The 25,438-nt window shown below is 41.7% G+C and overlaps 3 protein-coding genes across 3 annotated transcripts in view; all 3 read left to right on the top strand.

Moving 5' to 3' along the window:
* Positions 1 to 25,438, top strand: part of HSD17B12 (hydroxysteroid 17-beta dehydrogenase 12) — a 225,367-nt gene that overhangs the window by 182,904 nt on the left and 17,025 nt on the right. The gene's annotated exons all lie outside the window — the stretch shown is intronic.
* ALKBH3 (alkB homolog 3, alpha-ketoglutarate dependent dioxygenase) overlaps positions 1 to 25,438 on the top strand; it is a 35,426-nt gene that overhangs the window by 9,278 nt on the left and 710 nt on the right. The window contains exons 7-10 of the mRNA XM_031020549.2: positions 999 to 1,087; positions 7,246 to 7,455; positions 24,386 to 24,484; positions 25,242 to 25,401. Of these exons, the coding sequence (XP_030876409.2) occupies positions 999 to 1,087; positions 7,246 to 7,455; positions 24,386 to 24,484; positions 25,242 to 25,334 (491 nt within the window). The 3' untranslated portion in view covers positions 25,335 to 25,401. The remainder of the gene's footprint in view (positions 1 to 998; positions 1,088 to 7,245; positions 7,456 to 24,385; positions 24,485 to 25,241; positions 25,402 to 25,438) is intronic.
* The window catches only part of ACCSL (1-aminocyclopropane-1-carboxylate synthase homolog (inactive) like), a 137,775-nt gene continuing 119,653 nt past the window's right edge, over positions 7,317 to 25,438 (top strand). The window contains exon 1 of the mRNA XM_081798291.1: positions 7,317 to 7,455. The gene's annotated coding sequence lies outside the window, so the exon portion shown is untranslated. The remainder of the gene's footprint in view (positions 7,456 to 25,438) is intronic.

Raw genomic sequence — 25,438 nt, 5'->3', positions numbered from 1 at the left:
AGTATCTGCTATACCGGAGGTGGCCACTGGAGGACGTCCATGCTCTAGCATAAAATCTCCTTTCTGGACCCTTGAGTGAATTCAAATTTTCTGTGAAGAAAGAGGCAAAGTATACTGGCTTCATTTTTGTGACTCAGACATCAGAATAGGGGTCCACTTTTTCTCCTGACTCCACAGTAGGGCTTTTGTTGGCCAAGTTGGCCTTGATTGCTGCTGCCTTTGTCATTCAGAGTAATTGTTAATTTTAAGCAAGTTATAGTTAAGTAGTTTTCTGATTCTTGGTTTTCTGATCTGTAAAATGGTATAATAATACCTACCTCGTAAGGTGGTTGTGATAATTAAATGAGATCCTGCCTGATAAGTGCTTAGCAGAATGACTGGTACACACTAAGCCTTCAGTGAATGCTGGTTGCCTTTATCGTTATTGTTCTTACTGTAGCAGTTGATACCAGTTGTGGGGGAGAAATAGCTGATCTATGGATAACTCCCTTTTAGATAAATTGGACATCAAAAACTTCTGACTACAGTCAGCTTCGTGCTGTGGTTGGTCAAAACCCCTTTTTCTTAAAATCAAAAGGTGGCACGTTGATGAACAGTGTGTCTTGTTTCTTGTATGGATGTTGGTGTCACAGATTCCTGCCTACAAGGGTTCAGACTTCATAACCTGCTTTTTTTAGACCCTCCCTAATCTGAACTGTTCTGCAGTGTGACTCCACTCTTATTTATGTCCTCACTGACACACGTCACACATAGTCTCACCTCAGAGCCTTTGCTGCTATGGTGTCTGCCAACACACCTTCTCTTGTCTTCTTTCTTTGAGCTCTGACGCGTTCTACTCATGAAATCCCATGTCCTCTAAGAACATGGAACCTTGGGTCAGAGTCCATCTTCACTCTGCCTTTGTATTTCTCATGGTTTGTTGCACATTGCATGGCACTCAGTAGGCACACCTTAAATAGCATTAAACCATTTCAAAGGCCCTGTATTTTCTTTCTTAGATGTAACTTACAAGCAACCAAGACTTACAGCATGGTATGGAGAACTTCCTTACACTTACTCAAGAATCACTATGGAACCAAATCCTCACGTATGTTGGAATATTGTTGTTGGTATGGTTTTATAGACTATGTACTATAAATGTAGAGTACTGTAAAATAACAGTATATTATCTTGTAGAGTTGCATGATGGTTCCTAGTTCCAAAAATTCTCTGGGTTCAAACACTGAGTCTTTGTGCTTATCATTCTCGGTGTGTTTTTTTATCTAGAGATGAACTCTGAGGATGAGAAAAAAATTGGAGCTAGAATAAACTGGAACCAGGCTCAAGGATTTCAGGAAAATGAACCATTTTTTCAAATCTTCCCCTTTCCCCAGCTTTTGTGGCCGTAGCCTTCTGTGTACACCCTGCCTGGTACACATTTGCTTTGGAGCCAAATTCTTATGACTGGCCAGTGAGGTCAGAACATCTCTTTCCATTTCTCAGGCTCTTTTGCCATTTGTGAAAAAAAAAGTCTCGTGTTTTTCTTGTTGACTTTATACTCATTCTGTGGCTGCAGTTTTTAGACTTTAGAAATCTTATTGTGGCTTTGGCTTATTTCTACTGTTTCTTTTGTTTTTAAAAATTTCCATGACAGTAGACAAGGAGATTCTAGTATATAAATTAAACTTGTCCACAGCTCCCTGTTTAGTTCCTGGAATCTTGCCTTTGGCAAATAATTCTATGCTTTATTGAATGAGACTTTGAAGAAAATGGAGTTTTTCTTATGACACAGGGATAAACAGAAATATGACACATTTTAGAGCTTCTAGTAATTTGTAATAATAAACTCCCACTTGGCTACAGTGTTCAGGGACAAAATATTGATGGGGGTGGAAGTGGGGATGTGGCTTTTTCACATAAGAAGATAGCTCCATGCTTTTGTTTGTAGGGCTGCATTTAAAATGTGACCCAGGGAAGTGCTGAGACCCTTTATAGCTGAGGTTGATTTGGAAACATGAAGAGAATTGAATTAGACCAATCCAACAGATGGCTGGCCATGTTTCTGTCAGAATTAATTTACCTTCTTGTCAATAGTCATAGCAGAGAAGTTGAGGATTAAACAGGCTCTAAGAAAGAAGTTCTTTCCCATCACTGTAGTTAATCTTTTAGAACAGGATTTCTCAACCTTGGTATTATTGGTTTTTGGGCTGGATAATTCTTTGTTGTTGGGGCTGTCCTGTACATTGTAGAATGTTTAGCAGTATCCATGACTTGTACCCAATAGATGCCAGAAGCACCCTTCACCCAGTTGAGACAACCAAAAATGACTCCAGATATTGCCAGACATTTGCTGGGGGGCAGAACTGCCCTTGGCTAAGAACCCCTGCTTTAGGGGCGCCTGGGTGGCTCAGTCGTTAAGCATCTGCCTTCGGCTCAGGTCATGATCCCAGGGTCTTGGGATCGAGCCCCGCATCGGGCTCCCTGCTCCGCGGGAAGCCTGCTTCTCCCTCTCCCTCTGCCCCTGCTTGTGTTCCCTCTCTCGCTGTGTCTCCCTCTCTCTCTCTCTCTGTCAAATAAATAAATAAATAAATAAATCTTTAAAAAAAAAAAAAAAAGAACCCCTGCTTTAGAATAAACATAAGGCACATCAGATATGCTGAATATTGTGGCCATTTATGCTTTGAAGACATTTTGACAACTCTTCAAAAGAATTTTTTAATGACAGTCTTTTTCTTACAATGTATGTAATGTGAATTTATTTTCAAAAATTTTAGAAACTACAGATAAGCATGAAGAATATTAAAATTTTGGGTAATTCTTCCACCTGATGTTTGGCTCCAGTCTTTTTATTTTTTAAAGTAGGCTCCATGCCCTACATGGGGCTTGAACTCATGACTCTGAGATCCAGAGTCAAGTGCTCTACCAACTGAGCCAGCCAGGTGCACCTCCCCCCCCCCACACACTTTTTTTCATTTTAGGGAATTGTACAGAGAGAATTTTTCTATAAAAATATCAACTATGTATACTACATTTATTTAACTGTATCATCAACATATCTTAGTATCATTAAATATTCTTTTACATCATATTTAATAGCTATGTAGTATTCCATAATCTGTATGTACATACCATAATTTATTCGAGCAAGCTTTTTTGTTGGATATTAAGGTTGTCAGATTAGAATTCTTTTATTTGAATTTGGCTGGCTCATAGCTTTGTGTTTATTGCTAAAAGATTTAGTTTGTGGGGCGCCTGGGTGGCTCAGTTGGTTGAGCGACTGCCTTCAGCTCAAGTCGTGATCCTGGAGTCCCGGGATCGAGTCCCGCATCGGGCTCCCTGCTCAGCGGGGGGTCTGCTTCTCCCTCTGACCCTCTTCCCGCTCGTGCTCTCTGTCTCTCATTCTCTCTCTCTCAAATAAAAAAAAAAAAAAAATCAAAAAAAAAATAAATAAAAATAAAAGATTTAGTTTGTTTATATACCATCGTGAACAAAATCAAAAGAGATGGGCGCCTAGGTGGCTCAGTTGGTTAGGCGACTGCCTTCGGCTCAGGTCATGATCCTGGAGTCCCGGGCTCGAGTCCTGCATCGGGCCCCCTGCTCAGCAGGGAGTCTGCTTCTCCCTCTCCCGCTACCCCCTCTTGTGCTCTCTCTCTCTCTCATAAATAAAATCTTTAAAAAACAAACAAAAAAACCCAAAAGAGATGTCTTTTTCTCAGATTTTGTAAAGGTATATATGTGTGTTGGGGGTTCTTGTTTAATTTTAACTTGTTTAATTTTAAAATTATTACCTCAAGCTTAATAACCTAAAGCGCAGGAGCAAATTCAGTCAGAGGTTATTAAACTTCTTTTAGTCTTTTTTGAACTAAATCTTATATGGACCCAATGTATGAAAATAAAGAAGTGCCTTGACTAGCTGGGAGTCCTACCAGCTTGACCTCTCCTTTCTCCTACTGTAATCCCAGAGACACCTCTGTGGTACCTAAGACTCTACAAAACAGTTTTTGAAAGCCACTGAATAGGTCCTTTTACTTCTGTGATTCATATTTTCTCATACTCTTTTCCTCAAATGTCTTTTAAGGATAGAATATCTTCACTGAACAGTGAGATGATGCTGAATTTTTAATTTAGACATTCAGTTCTGAGGGATCTGTATATAGAGTATTGGCTGGAGAGTCTAAATTAATCCTCTAGTTCATTATCCCCTTTTTTTCTCCTTACTTCACCACCAAAAATAACCAGTAAAAATATATACCCACTTAGAAACATAATGCAAACTTGGAGTTATCACAGTGCTCAGTCCCTAAGCAAGTCAGGGAAGTGCTAATTAGTTTCTCAGTCACATTGCAGAAAAGCTATCTTCCTCTGTTACATTCTTGTTTTTCTTGCTAAGTGTATAATTCTAGCATCTGATCTTTGTCTCCGTGAAGATAAGCTTAAAGCCATAAAATAAATAGGAAATACAGCCTGCTAACATTATTATGAAATTTCACTTTGAAATTTATTCTCTTGAACATAGGTTAGGTTAGTAACATTTCTATTTTACTGATCTAAGTTTGGTTTGTTGTTATCGTTGTTTATTTTAAAAAATCCTCTGCTTAGAATGTAATGCTAATATCCATAATAAGGAATCCCAGTTTACCACGATTGCTACATCACAGCAAAGCTGAGTGATTCCCACATATGCTTCCTTGGCAGTTTTACCTGACAGTAGGCATGGGATATACTTATAATATTATGCTTTCCTTTGCTGAACATGTATTCCTTCACTACCATACATAGAACATGACTTTGAAGGTGTTCTCTAAGGTAGAGTTTTTAAAGTAGAATTGGTGGATCCCTGGAGGGGTCCACAAAGTCCTTTTGGGGAGTGCACAGGTCAAAACTATTTTTTTTTTTTAAAGATTTTATTTATTTATTTGCGAGAGAGAATGAGAGACAGAGAGCATGAGAGGGAGGAGGGTCAGAGGGAGAAGCAGACCCCCCGCTGAGCAGGGAGCCCGATGCAGGACTCGATCCCGGGACTCCAGGATCATGACCTGAGCCGAAGGCAGTCGCTTAACCAACTGAGCCACCCAGGCGCCCCGGTCAAAACTATTTTTATAATGATATTAGGAGTGTATGACATTTTCACTATGTTGAATTTGCACTGATGATACAAAAATAATGGTGGATAAAAAACTTCTGGTTAAAAATAAAACAAAAACAAAAACAAAAAAACTTCTGGTGCCTGAGCATGAATCAGGTCATTGTCACCGAACTATGCTAGTGATCATGGTATTCTTCACCACCATGCACTTCCAGTTTAAAAAAAAAAAAAAAAAAAGGCTGGTTTCATTTAAGAACATTCCTCAAAGCAGTAAACATTATTAGTTTTATTAAATTTCAATATTTGAGTTCCTGTCTCTTTAATAGTTTGATGAAATGGAAAGTATGCATAAAGCACTCCTGCTACAAGCCACGTGTGATGGTTTGTCAAGGCAAAACACTTGTGTGATTCTTTAAGTTATAGCTGAACTACCTACTTTTATCATGGACCATTTTTGTTTGAAAGAACAACTAGCAGACAAACTGTAGTTATTCAGGCTTGAGTATTTGGTAGACATTTTCTAATAAATGAATGAAGTGAGTATCCCTTCAAGGAAAACAATGGATAGGATTTGTTACTTATAAAAGTTGGGTTTTCAAGAGAATTAAAATTTTGGAAAAAGTCATATCCGCCCCTTTGATCCTGACCTCTTTCTGTTACTTAGTCTTTTCTGATGAGATCAGTGGTAATATTAAATGGATATGGTTTTTTAAAATTGTATAATGAAATGTGTCAACAGTAATGTCAGTCTGCATTACTCATTGGATCAATATTTTCCACATGACCAATGCTTGATGTTACAGAATCATAAAAGATTAAAAGACTCATTCAAAGTGCAAGCGGGACCAGTAGATTTAAATGTAAGAGAATATAACAGAAGTTTGTTGATATGGTTTCCGATTCCACACTGCAACTAGTACTTGTTGAATTTTGGTGTAATAGCAAAGAGTATCCACAATTATTTGGAAAGGCTGGAAAAGACTCCTGTCCTTTTCTAACTACATATTCATGTGAAGCCAATTTTCTTCATATACTTCAACAAAAACAACATATTGTAACAGACTAAATGCAGAAGCAGATGTGAGAATCACCTCTTCAGTGAAGCCAAACAGTAAAGAGATTTGCAAAACAGTGCCATCTTCTTGCCAGTTTTTTGTATTGGAAAATAGAGTTATTTTTTGTAAAATAGTATTTATGTTAACGTGTCATGGGTTTGTATTTTTTTAAGTGAATTAACTGATAGTTTAACTTAAGTATTAATTTTTAATAGGATAAACGTCATAGTTGTAACCCATATAAACAGAAGTTCTTTGAGGTCCTCAATTTTTGATAGGGATGTGAGAACAACTGTCATAAAAGGAAGCTCTGTAAAGTACTTGAGGTTTCTTGGAGGAAGGACAGAATTCTAACAAGAACTAATACAAGCTATGCTGATTGTAGCTACCGACTACAACCTAAGGTCGGGTCATAGCTTCCTGTAGTGTACGTAGCAAGACGTGAGTTCCAAATATAAATGGCGTAAGTGAACCAGGAGCTCAGGAGGCAGGGCTGTAGTATCTGTTTAAATCGTCTATAGCTCACAGCCCATGTAGTTATCAAGGCCACGTTGTGATTCTATTCTGTAGAAGGTTTTTTCCCTTAGGTTCTATTTTTAGGGAGTTAGCCACTCTGGAAATACTAAATATCTTTTTTTAAAAGCAATTCTGTCATTCATGATAAAATAGGAGTCGAGTGAATAGAGGGCCACCCAGCACTCCTCAGACTTCAGTCTGTACCTGCCAACTTCCTGGCAGCTCATCGGCTGGGGCGGCAGGCCGGGCTCCCCGCTCCACTTAACCTCCTTACTGACTGACTGAATGTGATGACAGTCGCTGCCTTCCGAGGGTCGTGTATTTTACATGGAAAGGTGGAGATGCGTAGAGAGGGTTGGTCCTCGTGACATTGCTAGACCAAGTTTAGTACCTTAGTAAAATTGTGGGGGTCAGCTTGCATCAAAATAGAAATAATGGGAGGGACTCGACTCCACTTGCCTGTGGCTCTCGCATTCCCAGTGTTCTGCTTATTCCACGCCCCTGTTTAGAACATGGCTGATTTTACGCTTCCTTCTGTTTTACCTGTGGCTGCCACCTTGTGTCTGATGTGAACCATCTCTGCCCCTTTTCTTGGCCTCCCAATTGCAGTGGCACCCTGTGCTGCGCACACTGAAGGACCAGATTGAAGAGAACACTGGCCGTACCTTCAACTCCTTGCTCTGCAATCTTTACCGAAATGAGAAGGACAGTGTCGACTGGCATAGCGATGACGAACCTTCCCTAGGGAGATGTCCCGTCATCGCTTCCCTGAGTTTTGGTGCCACACGCAGTTTTGAGATGAGAAGGAAGCCACCACCAGTGAGTATTCTCTTTCTCTTTTTTTATGTTTTTCTTGCCTTCTAATAGTCTGTGAAAAAAGTAGTGCTCTCAAAAGCTCCTGTTTTCAGATTTAGAGAGTAAGAGTACGTGTTTTATTGTTGAAATGTTTTCAACTGATTGCCTCCCCCATGGTTAACTTTGGACTCCCTTCGTTCATTCATTCATTCATTTACTTACCCGACAGAAACTGCTTGCCTTGTGCCCAGCGCCGGGGGCCTGTTTCTGTTGGGTGGAAACGAACAGACACAATCCCTGTCCTCATGGATACAGGGGATAGACAGATATTACTAATTATTGAAATAATTGGAATTATGATAGATGCTGTGAAGGAGGGCTTATAAAGTGAAGTCTCAAGCTAGTACATGCGAGATGGGAAAGGAAGATGGTGTGAGGAAGATGCCCCTGAAAAAGACTTTATTGTATGTAAGTCTTCTGCCTCTTTTCTGTGAGGGAACATTGTAAGCATCTTCATTGCCTTCTGAGCCATCTTCTGAAATACAGATGAACCTGTAATTCTTTCAGAAAGAGGAAATTCAAGCCAAAATATCAGAGGTGGTGGTCTGTCCAAGTTCAAGTGGAGAAGCAGTGACTAAACTATATAATAACTTTAGTTTTCCGTCCCAGCTTTTACCTGTATTACATGACATTTGAGGGACACGAAGACTGTTAATTTTCTTAAATCAAAAAAGTATAGGACCTTAGAACTAAGATAGATAGAAGGATAGTAGGAACTCAAAAGAGCAAACCTCAACCAGATTATCTTATTATTTTTGTGTCTTTTTCTTACCAAGGTTCCTGATCATTTAGCTAATAAATTAAAGCAGATCCAGTCAGTGTGGAAAGGCTTATAAGGCTGTGTTTAGAATATGACCTAATCCAGACCAAATAGTTAGTGTGTCAGTGCTCATGTCTGTTCTTCATCAGATATGCTGTTTCTAAGAACATAGTTAATGGACTGGGCTATTTTCCTGAGACGTATTTCAGTTTCCAAGCATGGTATTTTGAAGCATATTGTTTTATTTTATTTTATTTTTTTAAAATATTTTATTTATTTATTTGAGAGAGACAGAGATAGTGAGAGAGAGCTTGAGCAGGAAGGAGGGGGAGAAGCAGGATTCCCGCGGAACAGGGAGCCCGATGCGGGGCTCGATCCCAGGACCCCGGGATCATGACCCGAGCCAAAGGCAGAGGCTTAACCATCTGAGCCACCCAGGTGCCCTGCATATTGTTTTATTTTTGCATTTACGCCATTAAGCAGCTTTTGTTGGTATAATTTCCATTGATTAGGTTTTCTTTGGTATGTGTTAGCAGGGGATTGTCAGTTGCCAGTGACTTACTGAGTGAACTCGCTCCTGAGCACTTTGAATAGACTTCACAGTTTCATTGGTGATTAGCCTTCTCATATACCAGGAGTACCATTTGAGAAGCAGACAACCCAATGTTTGGGTATGGTTATGCTTTTACGTGCAGCTTCCACTCAGTTAAAACCCAGTTAAATAAATTATATGAAAAATTCATCCTGCCCTTGGGAAGACTCCTGTTATGTGAATAGCAGAGAAACACCATGTGTCTCATTTTTTTTTTTTTTTAAGATTTTATTTATTTATTTTGGGCGCCTGGGTGGCTCAGTTGGTTAAGCGACTGCCTTTGGCTCAGGTCATGATCCTGGAGTCTCTGGATTGAGTCCCGCATCGGGCTTCCTGCTCGGCAGGGAGTCTGCTTCTCCCTCTGACCCTCCCAACCCTCCCCCCTCTCATGTGCTCTCTCTCTCAGTCTCTCTCTCTCAAATAAATAAATAAAATCTTTAAAAAAAAAAAAAGATTTTATTTATTTATTTGACAGAGAGAGAGCACAAGTAGGCAGAGTGACAGGCAGATGGAGAGGGAGAAACAGGCTCTCCACTGAGCAGAGAGCCGGATGTGGTGCTCGATCCCAAGACCCCAGGATCATGACCTGAGCTGAAAGCAGCCGCTTAACGGACTGAGCCACCCAGGTGCCCCCATGTGTCTCATTTTTAAGGTCAGATCCTCTTCTCAAGCCGGGCATAAGGAACACCAACTTTTTCTCAGGCATGATCGCGGGAGCTGGGGCTGTAGCAATGATTGAGTGAGATGAAGTCACCTTTTCCCTCCTGGAGCTTATGACCTGGCACATGCTGGTGCTCTGCCTTCCTGCAGGAGTTTTCCTTCCTCCTCTCTGACTGGCACGTAAGCTGTGCTACATGCAGGATAATGTTTAATGTAATCCTGGCTTCTCATTCTTGGTGGTTACTTTCTTTGTTGCCAGGTATTTAAGTGTTCAGTTACTGTTTCTTTACAACATCCATTCACCACCACCACCACCCTTTTAAAAACATTTTTGGCCTATTTATAGATTTGAAGCCTAAGGATTCCCAAAGCATGCTTTCTGGATAAGTAGTTTTACTGTAGAAGCAGTTTCCAGCCATTAAGCATTAGCAGTATTCTGGTGCCCAGAATACCCCCATTCCATGTCTCCTCCAGGCAGCTGAAGGTCTTCATTTTCTCATATGAAAACATTGTTCATGGCGACCAAGAGCTGTTTCTTGGTAATATACCTGACTTCTGTTAAAGGTTCATGAGTGGATGGGTAATACACCTGCCACACAGCCTTGAAGGCAACCATTTGGAACAAAATCCCGGTTTAAGAGGGAGACTGCCCATACTGAAGCTTTATCTTCTCAAGGCTTCTTACAGTTTATTTTGATGAGTACAGTGAAAGCACAGGCCATGAAATACTAGAAAACGTGGTACCGTCCCTGTAATTATCTGCCAGTGGCAGAGAATCTGCACTATACCTATGATGGCTGATTTAATAAAAATATAGACCTCCTAAGTAAGAAAATTCACCTGAGATCTTGAAACAAAGTTGGCTGAGGAAACGGATTTGGGAGGAAATACAAAGGTGTCAGTACCGTAAGTCTTGGCTTCCTGCATAATCTAAACTATGACTGAGTTTGATATAATTGTATATCCCTTCAATTTTGGCTTTTGTTTAAGATGGGAAAATTGAAGCTTAATATATTGGAAATTATCATCATGCATTACTGAATACAAAAAACTGGCTTTTTTTCCCCCCTCAGAACCTGTAAGTTCCATTCTTGGGTAAACAAGACCCAAGTTTAAACTTTTGGAAGGACTCATTCAGGTTTCTTTAACAGATCCCAAAATCTAGGACTCCACAAATCTAGCTAAACCAGAAGTACAGAAGCCTTTCTTTGAGTTGACAGCCTTGGAAATGCATATTAGAGTACATCCTCTCTATCTTATTATAATGATCCCTTTCCTGAAGGATTGAAAGGAAATGGTTTTTGAAAATCTGTGTCTACTTTTCTTTCTAAACTCCGGTCGGTGAGGGCTCTGAGAACATGACTCATGATTCATACAACTCAAGGTAAAAGCATAAATTAAAGAGTATAAATTACGTTAGTCTTCTGTGCGGAATTTGTAGGAGTCTGACTTTCTGTCAGGAAACTCTTAGAAACCTAACTTAGTATGCTGCTATAGGCTGTAATTTTCACGTCTGTCAGCAAGACATGCAGAGTATGTTAGAGGTGGTGGGAGGGAATCTCTTTCAAAATCCGGTTCGTTTTAACCTATCAGAAGAGAAGCTAAATACCTGTTTGACTTGAGTCAAAATTTCTCATCTGAAAGTGACGGAGAAGAGTCATGAGACTTGGTGTACTTTATTCAGGTATGCAGTTTGGAGACAGAAAAGCATCTGTTTGGGGCCACTGTTTTTGTTACATGCCATCCCCTCCACCCCTGCGGTAGCTGTTTGTTGTACTGTCTGGCACCTTCGGCAGATCTCTGTAGCTGCTGGTCTTCTGAAAGCCGCCCCAGTTCTACACACGGCATTCCTAGCAGTTTCTCCCTGTGCTGAAATGGCAAGGAGGTCTTTGTTTCCTAAGTATGAGTGCCCCTCTGATTCATGCAGTTGGCTCAGCTGGCTTCATGCAGGCGTCGTCCCTGGGATGAATGTTTCACCCCTCCAGGATGCTGATCCTTCTTCACTATCCTCTAGTCCAAGCCAGTCAACTCCTGCCCATTCATTTTGACTGTAGCATAAATTATCGTTTCCTTTAATGATAATAAGGTACTTGGTGGCCGAGTAAACTCGCCTGATCTTGCCGTTCCATTCACCCCATCCTTTCTTTTGTTAATTCAGTTAAAGACAGAGTGAATAGCACCATATCTATCTTCTGGCCAATGTCAGGATATACTATCTCAAGACAAAAGTAAAGCTTACCAAATATACTTCAGTGGACACTTTTTTAGAAACCAAGAACCTTTTTTTATTCTTTCAAGCTGGGCTCATTAAAGTTTGTCTGTGCTCCTTGTCCCAGACCCAGTTGTACTTTCCAAAATGCATCATGTCCCTGCTATAAAGATTAGTCTGGTTCTTTTCCCAGCTAGCTTTAGTTCTATACTGAAAAACAAGCTGGAAAAGGAACTACAAAAGCCATTTGGCAGGCTGCTATTTCTCTGTCGGTTACCATGGAAACAGTGATGGCTGATTTGGGGGGATATTAGATAATAGCAGGAAGTTTGTGGTGTGCTGGAGGTTTAGATGCCAGAAGCCTTGTTCTTCTAGCACATTACCAATGGATAAGCTCTGTCCTTCATCAGCTGAATCCTGAAAATGTGAAGGGCTTCTGTCCACCTCAGGCTCTGGTGAGTTGAAGCAAATTTAGTGTTTCTCAAGCCACTTTTCTCTCTAGAACCTTCTGAAGAATGTGGACCCTGTTCATAGGACCAGAAGAGATGGTTGTAAAACCACCTCCAATGGTGGAGGCTTTGAGAGCTCCCAGTGACTTAGAGTTCCTAGTACCTGTCTTTCTCATTGGTTTTTTGGTCCACTCCTGGGAAGAGTGGAGTATGAAAAGGTCAGTTTGATCATAAATCCTGATATTTTTTCAGGACTTTAGAAGAAATGAGGATATTAGAATCCAAAATGCTATAATACTCACTAGCTTAAATTTGAAAGCTGGATAAACTACACGGGGCAGTATTTCATGGAGTAATGACTGAACCTCTGCCTCAGCCAGCACCCCACTGCTGCTGGTCCAGTCATCCATATCTCTTAATCAGCCCCTCTTCTGATTACAGCGTCTGTTCCGAAAAGTTACAGGAAATACCGGAAAAAATTGTTGATAACCATCGTCTTTTTAATACATCCTAAATGAAATCTAGAAAATCAGTTTTTATTTCCTGTTTCTGTCACTGATATTGGCAAAAAGCACCTATCCACCTCATTTATACTTTCTTCTTTTTTTGTAAATGGGGTGATAATTGGTACTACTTTATGGGAGCAAAGTTGTTGCACTAATCAGTGAATTTTTAAGCTGTTAAAAATGGTAGATGCCACAGTGACTTTTCAGATTTGGAAATTGGAAAGGGAAATGAATGGCAGGGAAGCCCAAATCCCAAGATTCCTTTGGCCTGTGAAATGGCATTCATTGAGGGAGTAGAAGGGGGACTCGGGGAGGGTGAAGTGGCCTGTGGACCAGGAAAGGTTACTGAGTTTTTGAGCTCCTGTCTCTAGGGCCATTTAATGGTTTGGAGAATGTGAGTGAGTGGGTGGGTAAATGAAAATGTACATGTTTGAGCCCATAAAGCTGAGTAGTTCTGGTAGGACTTGAGTTATCATCAGACGTGAAATCCTGTGGGAGCTGGAATCATCATTTGCTGCCTTGGGGCCTTGTCTCAGCTGGAATCCATGCCCTGACTGCCACTGGGAAGAATTAATTTTTGCCAAGGACGGCCCAGTTTTGTAGTACCACTGACAGTCCTTTCAGTCTTGGAAGAACAACCTTTTCCAAAGTGATTCATCATATTTGCATGTGCCATGTTTAGGAATGGGGTCTGCTTCCAAACTTGATTTTTTTAAATTGTGTCCCAGTGGTAGAATTTTTTCTCCCCTTGCCATACTCCTAAGGAACTATTCCTAAGCCTTCTGATGATGTTCTCCTCTTTCCCAAGTGCTGTTTTCATGGTAGATGACTGCTTGGCTGGGGCAGAAGAGGGCTTAGTGAATTTGAGGAAGGAGAAGCAGACCCCACACCAGAGTAGAGTGAGCAGTCGAGGAGCAGAGCAGGTGATGAGATGGGGAGAGTGGGCAGGGACCAGATCATGCAGAGGCTCATGAGCCTCAGGAAGGAGCAGATTTTATGCACATTAAGAAGCCTGAAATGTGTGAAGCAGAAGAGTGACATGATCTCTTGGATAATTTTACAAAGTCAGTTGCTGCTATGTGGAGCCTGGACTAGAAAGGAGCACGGATGGAAGCCAAGAGACCAATTAAGAGCTTGTTATACCTCGTGCATACTTGGGACCAAGGCAGAGAAGGACAGAGGCGAACAGATTCAATGACACGAGCTCAGAGGAGCAGGGATTTTTAAGAGAGGTATGGGAATAATGGTCTGAAAGTGTTAATGCGGAGTATCTGGCTGGCTGGATGTGAAAGACACCATCACTTTCCACATAAGAAAGCTTCAGGGATTTGGAATCCTGGAGATAGCAAGGTTTCAATTAGGACACGCAAATCAAGGGAACATTCAGAGCACATGAGGTTGGAGATCTAGGGGTGTTTGCTCATCACTGAATGGGAATTCCGGAGGACACCATGGAAGGGTACAGGAGGGAGAGAGTGGGGGGAATTATGTCTGATCAGGTCACATCTAGGAATGGCTTGGGAATGAGTTATGTGGTTTTGATGGATCACTGGAGAACCCTGCACTTTTGCTGGGGGCTGGGGTCAGCTGGATGTCAGACATGGAGAGCATTTGTTTCTGGTGCTGCAGTCTTGGGTGGGAGCTCTTTCGAGATAGCAGTTCCTTTAAGTTGCATTTCTTGGAAATATATTATCAAGAATGGAATCATTATTACATTAAGCCTTCTGGTTTCAAAAGCACATTCGGTGTTGCTAGAAGGACTGTAATAGTGAGGGGAAAGCCAGGTTTATTTTTGCTGAAATTCAGTAACTTCTTGCTCCCACACTGCCCTGGGGACTATGTTGACAACAAGTCTGAACAATAGACACTGTCAGCAGCATTTCTCTCTGTTTGCCTTTCCACGTGTTTCCGTCCAGAAGGAAAGGCAGGAGTTCTCATGCTAGTCTGGTCCCCAGTGCTAAGTTTTCGATGCCAACAGAGAGAGCCTCTGTTGCATTGAACAACTGCCCAGACCTCCCAGGCAAGAAGACCTTGGTGAGGTCCTGACTTACTGAACTATTGAGATCACTGGGCATGCCTGATATAGGATGGTCAATCGCCCGTGCCAGTCCCTCATGCTTATTTACTGTCCTCACTTACCTCATCAGAACCTTCCATGCCAAATCAGTGCCAAATATCAGGAAAGAGTTGGATAAAAACTCAAAGATTTGTATGTGGCAAATGAGTGTAGACCTCTTTTGAACAGATAACCTCAGTGATTTCAAATCTATATTTTTCCAGCCAGCCTTTTACTTTAGCAGATCTCATTTCAGAAACAGCTGCTTCTCTATTTATTTATTTTTTAAAAGATTTTATTTATTTATTTGACAGAGACACAGCAAGAGAGGGAACACAAGCAGGGGGAGTGGGAGAGGGAGAAGCAGGCTTCCCATGGAGCAGGGAGCCCGATCAGGGCTCAATCCCAGAACCCTGGGATCATGACCTGAGCCGAAGGCAGACGCTCAACGACTGAGCCACCCAGGTGCCCCTGCTTCTTTTTTTCAAGTAATGTATTTCAAGATCGATATTGAGGATGCCATCATTTAAAGTGTGGTTCGAGTCAGCAGAATAATAACTAGAGATGACATTGTGGGGTCCTAGTTTTATTCTCTTTCCATAATTTCCATAACTAATATATTTTGTTTATGTCAGATTAAAAAAACATGTTACCACTGTAAAGAATAAGTGCAGCTGTGTTCTTGTATTGGTGCTATAGGAACAACTTTGCAGTCTAAATATAGCCACAAGCTTAGATGATCCATGAAGCAATCTAGAAGCCAGCCAGGTTCTCAAGGGCAAGGGAACCCCACAATCTGATCAGGAAAACAAGCTGAAAAGAAATCTTTAAAAAAGCGAGTTGGGAGGTCGCCTGGGTGGCTTAGTCGGTTAAGTGTCCAACTCTTGATTTCGGTTCAGGTCATGATCTCAGGGTCGTGAGATCAGGCCTTGTGTTGGGCTCCACGCTCAATGGGGAGTCTGCCTGAAGATTCTCTCTCTGTGTTCCCCCCATGCACGTGTATGTGCTCTCTCTCTCCCCCCCCCCAAATAAATCTTTTAAAAAGCGGAGAGGGAGACATTATTGGCAGTCGTAATTTGGGAGGTAGGGCAAGTAAAGGGACAGCTGGCCCTCAGCAGGTTACATAGCTGTAGCATGGGTTGACATTCGGTTTTCAGTGACCATTTCAGTCTGCATACTTGTCAGGCAGCAGCTTCACCATGTATCTGATCCTTGGACCAGAGACCTAGGGAAATCCCTTAATATCTGTTACCATCTTGAGAAAACCCTTTGCTTGACTCTGCAGACAGTCTTACATCTGGGGTGGTTTTTTCTTTGTTTGCTTGCTTTTGAGGCACAAATTCTGGAATAAGTTTTCTATGTCTGCAGTTTCCCTTTCCTTGCAACTGAACTGCTCTTGAATCACCCGCTCTGTAGATCCATCCCCACCACTTTGCTAATATACAGATGCCACTGTCTGAAAGAACCTTTTCTCAATCATCATTCTGTTCTTCCTGGTAATATTGGTCCCTGTATCCATCACCTCTCTGCTTGAAACTCAGTCATCTCTCAGCTGCCTTTTCTGGCTGGAATACTGTGTTATTTTAGCTACTCTCATACTTTTCTCATTGCTATTTCCCTGCCTCCTTTAAGGATTTTTCCTTTACATTCACCCCTACAATATAGACATTCCAGGTTATCTTTAATTTTGTTATTTTTGTTTAAATTAGTTTTTAGGAGATTATGAACTGGCTATAGATTATACATGCCAAATGGGCAAGGTCCATTTCTGTCTTATTATGTCCCCATTATTTAGCACTGTGTGTGTGTGTATGTGTGTATTTTGGTTGAATAAGCTAATAAACATGATTTCATTTGTTCTTATGGCTTCAACTGTTATGTCTGTAGGTGGAGTGACTTCTGAATCTCTTATCTCCAGCCTTTTATCTCAAATTCAGGTCATCACTTGTATGTGTTCACGGGACATTTCCACTTATTTATTTGGTGGGGAGGGACACTTCCACTTATGACAGCACATGTGACTTCTAACCTGAAACTATAAAATCAGATTTATTATTCTCTCAGAAAACTCCACAATTCCACCTGCTGATAAGTCCATTTATATTCACAATATCACTGTTCTCTTGGTCAGGTTCACATGTAAGTTATTTTTATTTTTTAATTCTTTTTAAGATTTATTTATTTATTTCAGTGGGGGAGGGGCAGAGAGAGAATCCCAAGCAGACTCCCCGATGAGCATGGAGCCCAGTGCAGGGCCCCATCTCATGACCCTGAGATGAGATCATGACCCAAGCTAAAATCAGGAGTCAGACACTCAACTGATTGAGCCACCCAGGCTCCCCATATGTAATTTATTTTTAGTTCTTCCCTGTTCTCTTAAGTATTTCAGTTCCCAAATCTTATTAATTTGTTCTTGAAATGTCTGAAGAATTCATCCCTCTCCTAGTGACCATCTTTATCCCAGGCTCTATTTACCACATGTCTAAAATACTAAAATGTCTTTAATTCCCATCTTTCCTCTCTCAGTTCTATCTGATACCCAGATGCCAGATATTGTTAGGAACAGGTCACTCTCTCCCTGTCTCCTCTCTCCTCTGTCTCACAAACACTAATTGAGCACTTACTATGTATCAGGGGCTATGCTCAACTCTGAGGAGATAGCAGTGAACATGGCAAATATGCGGCCCACCCTCATAGAGGTCTTAGGAGGTAGACAGTAATCAAATGAACAGAGAGAAATTACAACTTGTAGTTAGAGCTCTGAGTTTGGATTTTATTCTGAGTTCAGTAGGAATAAATGAGGTTATGACATGATCTGGTTTATATTTTGAAAAGATCACTCGGGCTGCTGTGTGAAGAATAGTTTGAGGAGAGGCAAGAGTAGGAGACTAAATAGAGGGTGGGAGACCCAGTGGTAGACTGCTGGTTTGGACTAAGGTGGTGGCAGTGAGGATGAAGAGAAGTGGATGAACTTGAGGTGTGTTTTTGAGGGTGACCAATAGAAGTTGCCAATAATATTTTAGATACAAGGGTAAGAAACAAGAATGACTCCCAGGTTTCTGGCTGAGTAGGTGTTGGATAGAGGTGCTGTTTACTTAGATGGAGGAGGAGCAGGGATTTTTGCATTCGACTGTGGTCCTGTTTAAGGAGGATTTGTAGATGGAATCAAGAGTTCCTTCTACATGCTAGGTTGGAGAGGCCTGAGACTTCCAGGGGGAAGTAGGCCACTGGCTATCTAGGTCTGCGGTTCAGATGACAGGCTTGTGCTAGAAACATCACTTGGGAATTGTCAGAACAACAACAGGAAAGTGATGATGATAAATACCAAATGTGTAGTGCTGACTGTGCCTGTCCCTGTTCTAAGTGCTTTATATTCAGCCCTCCAATAATCCCACAAAGTCGATACTGCTATTATCCCTGTTGTATGGACGAGGTGGCTGAAGCACACTGTTAAATCACGCAGCGTGGCTTCGATAACTGATTGTTGAATTGAGTTAGAACTAATAATGTAGGTAATATGGAAAGCTATGAAGTCACACATCATCATTCAGAGCAAGAGAATAGCTAAAGAGGAGCAGAGAGCCAAGATTGAGCTCACTGCTTTCATCACTTTGTTTTCCAACTCAGAAGCCTTTATTTGCTCCTACTGGAACAAAAGATAAAATGTCAGCTCCTTAGTCAGACTGTCAAATCTTTACATAATCCGTGCCCAGCCTACTTGGGTGTCTTGTTCCCTGTGTGATTGCACAACTCCATGAGATCATCTCTCTGCCCTCCCTTACACTCGCTCTCCTCCTTCTCGTTAACTTAAGTCCTCTCCAGCATTCAAGGACCCCCTGTAGCCTTGAAGCCTTCCCTGATGCCTCCAGTGCAGAAACCAATCATAGTTACTGCATGTCAGGTGCTTCCTGAGAGCTCAGGAAATGAGAAACAGGTAGCAGGCTCCTACTTTGTTCTTTCTGGTCATTTGTGTTTTGTTTTCATCAACATCTTAATAAAATGATGGAAATGTTTTAAATAAGTAGCTCATCTACTTTTAGGAGGATCAGAGATGTCTTGGAAAATCAAACGTCTCACTGTAAATTGAGATCATTAATTTGGAAGTATATTTTGCTTTGAATGGCCATTTCTGCTTGAGTTGGGTCACTGAGATTAAGAATATATACTTGAAATTGTATATGTGTCCTGAGCTTTTTATCAGGCACTACTGTGTGGAATGGCAAAGCAGGATCAGAGGACCCCAGCAGATGACAACTGGCCTCGATCGGGAGCTTCCGGGCCAGATAGGATGACAAGACGTGGGCATAAGAGGAGTCATGATGGGTCCATCAGCAGCAGTTGGGCAGCTCTTGAAGTGAATCTGGTTCTCAGACTTGTTTATACTGCTTAGCGTTTTTAAAGAGATTCAGTTAGGGCGCCTGGGTGGCTCAGTTGGTTAAGCGACTGCCTTCGGCTCAGGTCATGATCCTGGAGTCCCGGGATCGAGTCCCGCATCGGGCTCCCTGCTCGGCAGGGAGTCTGCTTCTCCCTCTGACCCTCCCCCCTCTCGTGTGCTCTCTCTCTCTCTCTCTCATTCTCTCTCTCTCAGATAAATAAAAATAAAAAAAATAAAGAGATTCAGTTACTTGCCAAAATTTATAACTCAGGAGATTTCACATAAAAATCCCATTTATCAGCTTCCCTGGAAAACCCAGAAAATCAGACAACCCTGAGGGAACAATGAGCTAGAGCTACACCTGTCTGCAGGCCCCATGCTCTCTGGTTGTCCATGATCCCCACTCCCCACTGCATTGCATCCTGCCCGCACTCCTCATTTATGCTACTTGCTGGTGTTTGTGACCCTTACAGGTCAGTCAGGGTGCCATGTAATTAGGACAGGAAATGTTACGGGATTTCAGAAGGAATAGAGATCACTTTGGAGGACACAATATAGTGGAAAGAATATAAGCTTTAGAGCTAGGCAATCTAAGTCCAAATACTAGCCCTGCCTTCCTCCTGCCAGCCTTCTGCCTTAGAGATGTGCTTTCCCTCCAGCTCCCTTTGCTTATGATAAGATGGAAAATATCACCTCCCTTACAGGGTTGTAGTGAGCATGAGCAATGATGTACCTATAGTTCCTAACACGCCTGGCACCTGGGCAGCATACACTGTGGTTGATCCTGTCCAAAAAGTCTGGCAGGATGCCTTGGTTTAAGTATTTGGAAAATGTTATAAAAAGAAGCCTTGGGGTGGGGGTGGGGGGGTGGAAGCCAAATTCCAGGTAGATTAAAGAGTGAAATCTAAAAAAATGTAAACCTTTTTTTTTGTTAACCAAAAAGGAAATGCAATTGTATATTTAACTTCCCCCAGGATGAGAAAAGACTTGCTAAGCATAAAAACCATGAGGGAGAACCAAAGAAAGGTCAGAGTTGACTCTGAAAGTTTTTGAGCTACTCTGTGTTAGATATCAACATAGTTAAAGGACAAATAGCAAATGAGAAAAGTATTTGCAGAAAGTATGACAAAGGGTAAATATCTCACTATCTGTGGTTACAGATCAATAAGAAAAATACTAACGTCTATAGAACAATGGGCAAAGAATGTGAACACAGAATTCATAATACAATAAATGCAAACGGCAAATAGGCGTGTGAAAAAATGTTGAACCGGGTTAGTAGTTAAAGAACTCTCTGTTTGAATAATGAATTGTTACTTTTCTACTAAATTTTTTTTTCATCATTGTCAGTTGGTAATGTTCAGTATTGGTGATGTGACTAGAAGATAGGTACTGTAGTATTTTCCTGATGGAATTATAAATTGTCACAACCTTCTTAAGAAAGCAGTTTGCTACTATAGGTCAGACTGCTTTAAAGTTCGTATCCTTGGATCCAGTCATTCCATTTTTGAGAATATATCCTTAGAAAAATACTCAGGAATGTTTTGCCCGGGATCTACTTGTAGTAGCCCCTTCCTTCCTTCCTTCCTTCCTTCCTTCCTTCCTTCCTTCCTTCCTTCCTTCCTTCCCTCCTTCCTTCCCTCCTTCCTTCCCTCCTTCCTTCCTTCCTCTTCTTTTCTTTTCTTCTTTTTTTTAAGCAGTATGGGTGTATTAAAATCTCAGTGTCCAGCAGTGTGTACCTCATTGCTATATTCTTAGCATTAGCACAGTGCCTGACATATACGGTGGTCAAAAAATATTTGCGAGTTTAAAGAAGGAAAGATATGTTCATATAAAGGAATATTATATAACCCCATTTCTGAAATACCGTACATTTGAGATGTAAAAACATACTCACAATATAATGTTCAAAATGTAGAGTACATAATTCTATATAGAGAATGTTCCCTGTACATGCATTGCATGAATTCTGGATGATAGGATTATGTTTTCTTGGTGCTCTTCCTCATTCAGCACATATTTATTGATGTGTGTGATGGGCACCGAGCATATTTCAAAAGGGCAAAACAACATAGGCCTCTGTTCATGGAGTTTAACAGAGAGAAGGAAGGCAGGCATCGAACCAGTGATTTCCATGTGTCATTTACTTTAGTGAACTTGTGTCACTTTTATTCTGTAGAGAGAAAAACTCTGCTGCTGATGATTTTCAAGCACTGATTGTTGGTTGTAATTTCTAAGACACCTTTTTAGGACGAGAAAGGAGCAGTTACATGAAAAATCTACATAGAGCTTATAAAATGTGAAGTTACCTTTTCAGTGAAAACAAACATGTTTAGGTTTCCTGTCTGTTGAATGGTTAGTAATGACAGAACGACAAATACACCCAGACTTTTTCCCCTAATAACCATTTTTCTAAAGGAAGCCAAATAGGCTTGTGTCAGGAGGTGGAGGTGGGAGTATAGAACTTCAGGAAGGCCCAGCACTCCTTGGGAATCATAATTGTATGTTTTAATGAACTGGCTGTCCTTGGGGAGGAGGGGAGAGTGTTGATCAGAATTAATATAAAAGTATGTATTTTTTGCTTTTTTCATCTACTTGTGAAATTTCATGTGGAAAACCAAATCATCAACAACAAAACCCACCCTGTAGACTGATTGTGACCCTAAAAAGCCTCTTTTTAAAAAGTAAAGCTCTATGCCCTATGTGGGGCTTGAATTCACAGCCCTGAGATCAAGAGTCACATGCTCTACTGACTGAGCCAGTGAGGCACCCCTAAAAAGCCTCTTTTTACTGGGATCATGGATGGAAAATTTTATCCTAAGCCATGTTTTTTTAGGGGTGTGTTCTGTTTTGTTTTGTTTTGAAGAAAGACCTGAGTAAATCAAAAGGGTCACAGAGCTGTGTTTTGGTAACTTAACCATGCTTAATAGCTGTGAATGCACTCCTCTAAACAGTCTGACCCTTGCTTCTAGCATTGCTTATCCATTTATCAGTTTGGGCCTTTATGCACAGCCACATGAGCTCCGCTGGCCTTTTATCTGCTTCCTAAGTGGAAAAAGTCTCTGTGTGTCTTGGTTAAGTTAAAGGGTGGCTCTGGGGTCTGTTGGCACTCTGTCCTCAGAAGGACACATTTGTGAGCTCTGTGTTGCCTTAGTAGAATCCCTTGCCCTCTTTTCTATCTCCTACAGATTAGGAATGCACTTTCTGAGCCAAGGATGTTGGAGGGGACAAAAAGCAAGCAGCAAAGTGATGACATCACCTCGAATAGTGGGTGCCCTGGGTATCGCTCTCTTTTGGGGACTGATCAAGAGTAGCTCTATCCCAAGTGAAAATTCTCCCTCTTCTGCTTTTAGGTACAACTAAAGATTATATTGGATGTATGTGTAAAAGAAACCTGAGGCTTTCTCTCATTTGAAAAATTCAGATCTTAGGAACATAAAGTGAAACACGGCTCTGTTGAACATCACTTTCCATCAGGGCTGATATTTCCCCTTTGCATATGGAATTCTCTCTCACTTGCTGGTTCTATTCCTGCCATGTGTTTCCAGGCAGAATTACAGTGCTCACCCCTTCTCTTCCACTGGCCTTGGTGCCCCTTCCTTCCCAGGAATGTTTTTCCCGTTCGAAGAGTTCTTGGTCTCAGGATTGGCTTCATGTCTGGTTCAGCGCCTTTCCTCTCTATTTTGTTTTGCGACCCTCCTTGTGTCTGTGGTTGAGTTACAGAAGAAGGTCCCACCTCACTCCCTGAGGATGCAGTATACAGAGGGCAGGAGAACACCTGCTCCTCGCTATGTTGAACCTTGATCTGGTAACTGACTTTACAGCTTAAATCAAGAAGCCTTGAGCCCTCTAATCTCATGGATGATGCACTCCCTTCTGGTATGTTTTCTCCAGTACGACGTACATCTCCTTTGGTTGGAATCCTTTTTTTCAGAGAGCCGCCTTTTGCTTCACTGAGATGCAGCTGGACCACCTGAGGACAGGGTCATCTTCCCACCGCTCCCTGGTTGGCTGAGGGGTCAGAGGTTAATGCTTCAGCACTTACTTGCTACTGGAGAAGAAAAGGTGGCAGGCACAGTTAAAATCAATCACTGAAACCAAAAGTTATTTCAAACATTGCTTTTATCTTCTGCCTGTAAAAGTTATGACTGTGCTCCACAAAGTCACTGCCAGGGGCTGGGACCTGGGACTTAAACTGTTTGTGCAAGTTCATTATTGTTTTGATTTTGATTTTCCTGAGGGAAATCATTGTAAATAGTTGTGTTCTCAGAGGCACCCCTACAGTAATAAACATAAACACAGTATTGCAGGGAAATCAATCCTGCAGTAACCCAAATGCAATCCCTTGCATCAGAAGTGAAGTAGATGAATGGGTGGATCTGCCCAGAATGGAAGAGGAAAGATCAGGAAGCTCGGGTCTCAACTCTTGACAAGCTCTTTGTCAACTGCGAAGGAGGAGTGACCCCCACCTATTGGCTGTTTTGCAGGCCGTGCCTGAAGCTTCATTAGAGTACTGGACATGAATTGACTTTGGGCTCTCTGGAAGAGAGGGGCAGTGTAAATACAAGGCATTTCTATCTGAAGTGCTCAGGAGTTGTGACCTACGCTCCAAGGCTTAAACAGCCAGTCTCAGTTTGCAGCCCTGTTCTGGTCAAGCCAGAGCTCCCTTCTTTAAGAAAATCTTGCTGTTGACTGTTCTGGAAAGAAACAAGAATGTATCTCCAAGACACCAGAGGAGCTATAGGAAGAGTCGTAATCAGTTTTAACATAGGTACCCATTAGTGAATTAGCGTGAAATGTAAAAAGGCGATGAGAACGTACCACACCATGTCTTGTTTAAAAGCCCATTTTTTCCACACTGACTATGGCAAAACACAGAGCACAGCATAAAGCAGATGTAAAGAGTTCTTGTATAAATGACTTCACTTCTTCAAGGCCAGAATGGGCTCTTCTGCAATGTTAGATGCTGATGACAATAATATCTGGCACTTACACTGTACTTAATATGTGCCAGTCTCCAAGTGACTTACACAGACTGCCTCTGTGGAGGCTCACAACAGCCCTGGGTGGCAGGTCCTGTTGTCATCTCCATTTTACAGATGAGTAAATTAAGGTAGAGAATGGTGACACAACTTTCCTAAGGCCAGACGGCTGCTGTGGGCAGAGCCAGTAGATAAACCCCTACAGCCTAGCTGCGGAGGGGTCTGCATTTCTTGACCACTGTCTGGTTCCATTGCATCTTGATCACACAAGCAAACAATGTAGTGCAATGAATGCTGTTTTCTAGGAAGAGAACGGAGACTACACGTATGTGGAAAGAGTGAAGATACCCTTGGATCATGGGACCTTGTTAATCATGGAAGGAGCGACACAAGCTGATTGGCAGGTGAGAACATGCAAGGAATTTGGATTCACATGGAGGCAGTGCCCTGACGGCTTCTGATTATTCATTTATCTAGTAAATATGGTGAAAAGCAAGTTGCTTTTATCATGAGCGAGAGGTGGTACAGTGATAACCATTTTCAAGTTTTGATTCTGACAGTCAGAATGGACCTCTGCAGCAGTGCGTCCAGTAGAACTTTCTGTGACAGTGGAAATAGTCTGCATCTCTTTAAGTTCCCAGGTAGTAGCCACTGGGCACATGCAACTATTACTGATCTTCTGAGATGTGGCTAGTGTGTTGAAGGACTGAATTTTTAATTTAATTTAAATTCATTTCAGTAGCTTCAGGTAGCCAGTGGCTGGCTATTGGGCACAGCTTCTCACCTTAGGCCGTGCTCTTCTAAAGCCAGGTCATCTTTAAGGTGTGCAAGTTCATGGAAGAATGCTTAGCATGGGAGCAGAATCTCATGCCTGCCTTTGGTCTCAGTCATTTATGTGTTGCCTTATGAGATTTGGGAAAATGGCAGGAAGCTGCGAGGAAGAACAACAATTAGAAAAGATAAAAACAAAACACCTCACTGTGAGGGCGCTGGCTTATCAGAGTGATTGGGGGGCGGGTTTGCTTCAGAGAAGAAAACCTTTCTCCACAAGACTTCAAAGAGCTTATTGATGCTCATGGGGGGTTAAGGAATGACGAAGTCAAAATATGTCCATGTCGTCATAAATTTGTTTATGTCAGAGTTATTTATATTTCCGTTTAGCATCGAGTGCCCAAAGAGTACCACTCTAGAGAACCAAGAATAAACCTGACCTTTCGGACAGTTTATCCAGACCCTGGAGGGGCGCACTGGTGATGTGAAATCTTAGAGAGAAGCTGTGCTAAGATTGAGCCAAGCTTCCGCTGTGAAGAAACTTCCAGAGGCTGGTCCAGCTGATCTCGTGGGGTGGCTGTTTGGAA

Source organism: Leptonychotes weddellii, chromosome 11, assembly GCF_054177405.1.
Source record: "Leptonychotes weddellii isolate Sample4059 chromosome 11, ASM5417740v2, whole genome shotgun sequence".
Taxonomy (NCBI): Eukaryota; Metazoa; Chordata; class Mammalia; order Carnivora; family Phocidae; genus Leptonychotes; species Leptonychotes weddellii.
The sequence above is the reverse complement of the archived record's forward strand: the minus strand, read 5'-3'. Positions and strand labels throughout refer to the sequence as shown.